The sequence below is a fragment of the Aplysia californica genome, unplaced genomic scaffold (assembly GCF_000002075.1).
Source record: "Aplysia californica isolate F4 #8 unplaced genomic scaffold, AplCal3.0 scaffold00622, whole genome shotgun sequence".
NCBI classification, from domain to species: domain Eukaryota; kingdom Metazoa; phylum Mollusca; class Gastropoda; order Aplysiida; family Aplysiidae; genus Aplysia; species Aplysia californica.
Genome location: NW_004797892.1, coordinates 332653 through 339162, shown reverse-complemented (window position 1 = coordinate 339162; position 6510 = coordinate 332653). Strand labels below are relative to the sequence as shown.

General features: G+C 40.7%; 1 protein-coding gene across 1 annotated transcript; it reads right to left on the bottom strand.

Annotated features, from left to right (window-relative positions):
- Positions 1-5571: 5571 nt before the first annotated feature.
- LOC101859598 (histone H1A, sperm) lies at positions 5572-6162 on the bottom strand. The gene has a single exon (XM_005107688.1). It carries the CDS (start codon positions 6160-6162, stop codon positions 5572-5574), a length of 591 nt encoding a protein of 196 aa, XP_005107745.1.
- Positions 6163-6510: the final 348 nt, after the last annotated feature.

The following is a 6510-nucleotide window of genomic DNA, read 5'->3' as shown; positions in this document are numbered from 1 at the left end:
TATCCAAAGGTAGCCTCATGATATTATTATATATTTGCCCACTTCTCTGTACATCATTCAGTTTAAACAAGTGTCTTTCATTGGTCCTACTGCTGTATAAGCTCCTGTCTCCCAAAATCTTAAACTTTTAAACTTGTTTTCTTGCGTTTCTGTAACTTTAAAAAAATAAATTTATAGGGTCGGGTCCTTGGCCCTCTGCCAACTGGTTCTGGGAGACCAGAGCCACAAACTATTAGTCACCTCTTCGACACAGTACCACGGCAGGTGTTATTCTTTGCCCTCCACCTGCAGGGGTGAAGAAGATAAAACCACACGACAGCTCCCTGCTGCACTTTCAAAGCACATTGGAGTCCACTTTAACCAAATACAGTTATCCAAAAAGAGCAAGAGACTGAAAGAAAAGAAAATCCCAGACATTTTTCTGCTTAATTTGAGCAACTTTTCTTAACCAAAAACCAGGCTAAACCAAAGAAAATCCAGTAGTTCTGCAGATTTCAGTAAAAATTGACTCCACTATACTGTATACTACCAATTAATGGGCAGGAATAAACTATGAAAAAGTAATATACAATAGCAATATAATAAGTGATGTCAAAGAACGTCCATGAATATATTTATTTGTAATTTAACTCAAAGATTTCTTATCTTGCCATCAAAACCAAAAAGCATGCACTCTATAGCATCTCCGATAACAAAGGAAAGCACACAATATAGATATGTCAACCTTAAAAGGTGCAACTTGTGCAGTATGCACATAATTCAACATAAAAATCTCATTTAAAAAAGGTTTGCAAAGTCATGCCACCCCTATGACTCCCTAAGCTCTACTATTGCAAACACTCTACAGAGTTTTCCCTGACTACTAATGTTTCTGTCACTCTATTCTCTTACAATCATTTTTTAATTTTAAAAAAACAAGACCAAAACAGAAACTTCCTTAGATGCTGTATTTTTGGACTTTTATTTACTCTACCTTGTGCGAGTACACTCAATCCCATAGGGACACACTGTGTTTGTTTTGCAAGACAGCATCCCTTCCAGAAGTGTTGTTGCTGTTCAATATGGACACTACATACTACATAAGGCACACAGGATAGTGAACAATTGATGGAGCACCAGGAATGACTGATCGCTATCATGGTTTTCTTTCATATCTAAACGAAGACGTCCTGATGTTTTGTGTATTCTCTGCATTGCGCAGAGTATCCTCTACATTGCGCAGAGTATCCTCTGCATAGCGCAGAGAGGCAACACCTTATGGGAAAATACATACTTGAATCAGTCTCCACCACCCATAGAAAAACATAATCACAGCAGTAAACTAAATAAAAGTAAACTAATTTTAAAAAAAAAATAATATAAAGAATGTATTGTCAAATGTGCCTGGACAACAAGAACAATTCATTAGATTAGAATGAGTGTCACAACACAGCGGAATCGGGCGCTCGTCAATATTTAGGCGTATGGAGTTATTAGTATTATCTTAAAGCTTGTCCATTTGTCTTGCATTTGGCGAACAAAATACCCATCTATCTGGAATAGAAGTCAAGACACTTTTATTTGCAGTTGAAGGAGGTGGGGTCACGTGGTGTCAGAAATAAAATTTGCAAGAAAACAGCCGCCAAAGTTTTGAGACTTCCCAAGCTTTGCAAAGTGTCCTCGGAAATTACAATTTACACTTTAGTGAGTTTGATCAACGTTTTTCCGTAAAATCAACACAAAAATGTGTTCTTAAAAGGACATAAGTGTTGTGCCAAAAAATAAAATTCACAAAAAATAGCCCAACCGCCAGAAGAAGCCGGTTTGCTTCATTACATTTTATTATTTTGACAAGCACCTGATTTCACTACGGTCACTCAAATAAATACTGCTTTTTTTCCTTTATATTGAAGTCCACTGGCTGCCAAAGAGTGCACGTTTGACTCCATTTATTAAACTTTATGACAGTGTCCTGAATTTCTTGAAAAGTGACAAAAATGACAGTATCTGTCAAGAACTAAGAAGAACCAAGCCTGAAACTTTCTATTTGCAGGAATTTTAAAGTAGTTAAATGAAACAATTACAGTTCAATCTGCCTTGACGGAAACCTGTCATAAGAGAATCTCCCCACTTCCCCTTTGATAAATTCCTCTATAATTACCTTTATAAAATAGAAACCTCCTAACGGGGGGGGAAAAAACAACAAAAAACTCCCCTTTGAGGGTTTTTACGTGTCTAAGACGGAAAATGTTTTGCCAGTTCAGCCTTGATGTGAAACAAAACTATCAAATTTGATTCCATAGACTAAACTTCACGCCATGCTGTTGGGTGAAGAAGGAGAGTATGCGTGCCACCCATGGATGGGGTGGATGTTACCCCATCTATGTGAGCCTGATGTTGGTGTAGATAGAGTGGTGTGGGTGTGAATTCTCACCAGTGCCTGAGAAAGAGTTTAAGTGTGCTCCAGCACAGAAATTTTCCTTGGTAGCCAGAGGTGTGAAATCAATTTGATCAATGCCTGTCGCCCTGATCGTTAAGTCAGCCAAGAAAAAAGTTCCTCAAATTGTTGTTACATGCATGGAAGGGTGTGTAGTGGGTGGTTGGCGGGTGCTCTGGTGTGGTTTGCTCTTTCTTTCCTATCAAACATCTATCGTCCTGATCTCTCCTCCTTCTTTTTTATGTTTGTTACTCTCTTGTAACACCTCTAATCTTCAGATTACCTTTTAGTGTTGCAAGTGCCGTAAAACACTTACTAAAACAATGGAGGGGTGGAACTGAATAATTAGGCTTATTACACAAATGGGAAGGGCTAAGGGTGGAAACAAAGTCCAATTGTTTCTGTCTTTATTAGGTCAAACAGCAGTCCTTTATGAGATTCAAGCACTTGTGGCAATGGGTAAGAAAGACTGACATATGCCATTATTAGAGAGAGAGGCCAGTGGAACACTTAGTAGGTGTGAAGTTTTGACTACTGCTTTCGAATCGGACAGGTGACCTTTGATCCCACTGGCTGGGCCTCTGGAACCCCTCTTCACCTCTCCCTAAATTCCCCTGTCAAAGACAGAATATGTCTATTCAGCTGCCAAAATCCTGTTGCTCTGTTCATGGACAAGTTAGATATCTTCAGTGGCAGGATGTAGTGAAGGACTCCAGAATTTGCCACTTCTAGTAGTCTAGTTACAAGTTGCTTGCAGTGAACACAATAACTAAGTCGTTCTGTTGTCACTCCTTACAAGGATAGTAACCCAACAGAAACAGCAAATCAAATGTCTTGAAGGTTTAGTTAAGGCTAAGATTGAGCTCATTTCCACCGTTCTTTCTTAGTGAGCCTCTTCATGTAAAAAGGTAAAAGAAAAAAATTGCAAAAACTGTTGTTAGAGAGGGCTAGTCCTCTGCAAGCCCTGACAATGGGGTGAACGTCCATGACACACTGTGACTTTCCCAAGAGATCCAGAAAATAAAAAACACTCTTTATGCTCTCGTTAGGAATGCCTTGCCATCTGCGATCATACAGCCTAATCCAGCTACTGTTGTATGTAGTGTGCGTGTGAGTGTGTGTGTGTATGTGACACACAAACCCAATCATAGCACGGGCACACAAACATACACACTCACACATATCTTGACTTCTCTGAACTGAGGAAATCTTACCTTTGAACTCAACCTACCCTCATTTCTAAGCCCCACCCACATTGACAACCATCGTCACTGCATATCTTCCGGATAAATATCCAGAAGAAAATAAATTTATTAGCATTACCCAAAGATGAGATTTACAAGCACGGAGAATTAAGGTAAAGTTTTTAGTATAGCCGCCACATCTAACAAATCAAGTTCGACAAGGGAAGGCATTCCCCTCCACCCTCCGCAATATATGGCCCATCAATGTATAGGCTAGGCTAAGATTAAAAAAGGATTACTGCCTTCAAAATTAAAAGTTATTGAAGAACTGTAAGAAATACTCTCAGTACAGAAATACAGAATAGAGGGTGCAGTGGCGGAGCGATTAGTGCGCTCGTCTCCAAAACGGAAAATCTGGGTTCGAGCCTCTGTTCGAACACGGATTTTTTTTCGCCCCCTCCTGCAGACCCAGCAGTAAAGGGTACTTGACTTGGAGTTGGGGAAGTAAAGGCAGCGTGAAAAGGAACTGGCCACCCTACCACAATATGCCTAAGGTCCAGGAAGTTGTCTCACTAACAAGGCAATCCCAGCCAAGGCAAATAAATGTCCGAATCGGATGCGGGAACAACTTTACTTTTACAAAATATAATCAGAATATAACCGTAAGAAATGAAGAGGTGGAGAATTGTTAATTGTAATCAAAAGAATTACCAACACTCTTCCAGAAAACGTATACAATGAATTTGGCATACACACGCTATAGGACATACTGTAATTCACTTGAGACACAACATTCTGGAAGCAAAGGTTGAAGGCAAGAGAGGAAGGGAGGGGGGGGGGGCTAACAGAAGAAGAGAGCAGTACAGAGTAACTTGGCTTGGAACCAAAACAATTCAAGCTGGCAGAATCATCAGTGGCAAGAAAGTGTTTTCTTGCAGAAAGAAAGGTCCGAGCAGCAACGGCCGGCCATTCAAACACCCGCATTTCTTACCTCTTCGAATACTTTCCAGTGGGGAAAAACTGGTTGCAGTTAGACTACAGTATACTACAACCGATGTGTAACTTTATGCATGGAGGCCTACCCATGCACGACCCTTCCTTCTCGAAAACTTGCAACTCCCAATATTCCCAACGTTAAATCTATCTTTCTTTTCAAAAAAGCTCTTGGCCTTCTTGTCTTGGCCTTGCTTCGCCAATTCGCCACCAAAGATTCTTCTGGCTGTCGCCACTTCCTGTCCTGTCCTGTGATTAAAATAGGCTAGCAAAGTGACGTTGCCTTGTTGTCCTCCACCAACTGAAGTCTAATAATTTTTGTTGTAGGCTTACATGTATTAGTCTAGCGTAGTTTGAATTTATTTGAGAACAACGTATTTATCAAACAGCTAAAAAGATCATGATGAACTTTGGTTTTAGCAGAGACATAATTTTTAAACTGGGAAAAGAGGAGTATGCACAATCTTTGCAACTACTTTTACCTTTACTAAATGAGTTACTATCAATTTTGTTACCTACTATAAATTGCGTAAGGGCACTGTTTCGTTTTGCTTTGGTTTGTTCTGTTTTGTTATTTGTTTGTTTTGTTTTTTCATCGCATTTCACGCCCACTTCTGTTGAGGGATTCAGTTGTTACAGTTATTGTTCCACTAGAAGTGCGATGAAACATCTATCTGTGGCCATTAATCGTCATTTAGAGGCCATATCCATTGATATTCCCAACAAATAAAGAAGAAGAACAAGAACAAGAACAAGAAGGAGGAGGAGGGGGAGGAGGAGGAGGGAGAGAAGAAGAAGAAGAAGAAGAAGAAGAAGAAGAAGAAGAAGAAGAAGAAGAAGAATTTAAGGAAGAGAGATGATAATGGTGACGATGATGACGATAAATTGTATCAGACCAAAATCTTATAAAAAACTAGAAAGAATTTGGGTGGCCCTTAAAAGGGCCTTGAAAAAAAAATTAAGATTTGCTGAATCCTCTCAGCATTTTTTGGGTTTGGGTTTAGGTTTCCGAGCGCAGAAAATGACCAGCTCCTTTCCGCCGGAACAAGTCATTGCCATTTTGTTGCTCTTCTTCCTCTTCCCGCCGCACTTCTTTTTCTTTGGCTTGCGCGGCTTCCTTTTCTTACCACAGGACTTCTTGGAGCGCTTCTTCCTCTTAGGCTTCCTTTTTCTACCGCAAGATGCTCTTTTGGGCTTCCTCCTCTTCTTCTTCTTAGGTTTGCATCTTCCAAGCTTACTTCCCTCAGTGGACCCTTTCGAGCCCCAGAACAAGAAGCGACCTCTTGCTCCCTGAGGCCTGGCCACTCTGTTGGATTTCAGAGCGGCCAAAATGGCAAGCTTGACGTCCGCACTTTTGTCGATGTGACCTTCGGAGACGAGGAATCTTTTGATCTCATGCGCAGTTGAGCCTTTGGGATTTTGCAAAGCCTTGACGGCTTCAACAACATGCTCCGCGTTGACATCCATGGTGGTAGCGTTGGCCTTCCTCCAGCAGGGGTTGGCCTCGCGCGCGCGCGAGAAGCTCACAGCATTATCAACTATATGCGGACCTCCGAGAGAAGGTAACATGTTATTCTTCTTCGTTCTTTTTTGAAAGAGGAAGTGTTATTACCCATTTCAACTTTCGTTGGGGGGGGGGGGGGGGGGGGTGGTTGCAAATGATAGAAATTATTTCTCCTGAAGTAAAATAGTTTCAATTTCAATTCATGAAAGGCTGATGATAAAAATCTGTATGGACTTGCCTGTGGTATATGATATGATATTAGGCCTACACGCGCTACCTTTGTCCACTGGGCAAAGATGTTTAACTTGTCTCATGGCATTATTGTTGTTGGTGAGTGTTCAGATGTGGGGTTTTTAACATATTTTTTCCTATCAAACATCTAACGTTCTTATCTCTCCTCGGAGAGGTAAGAA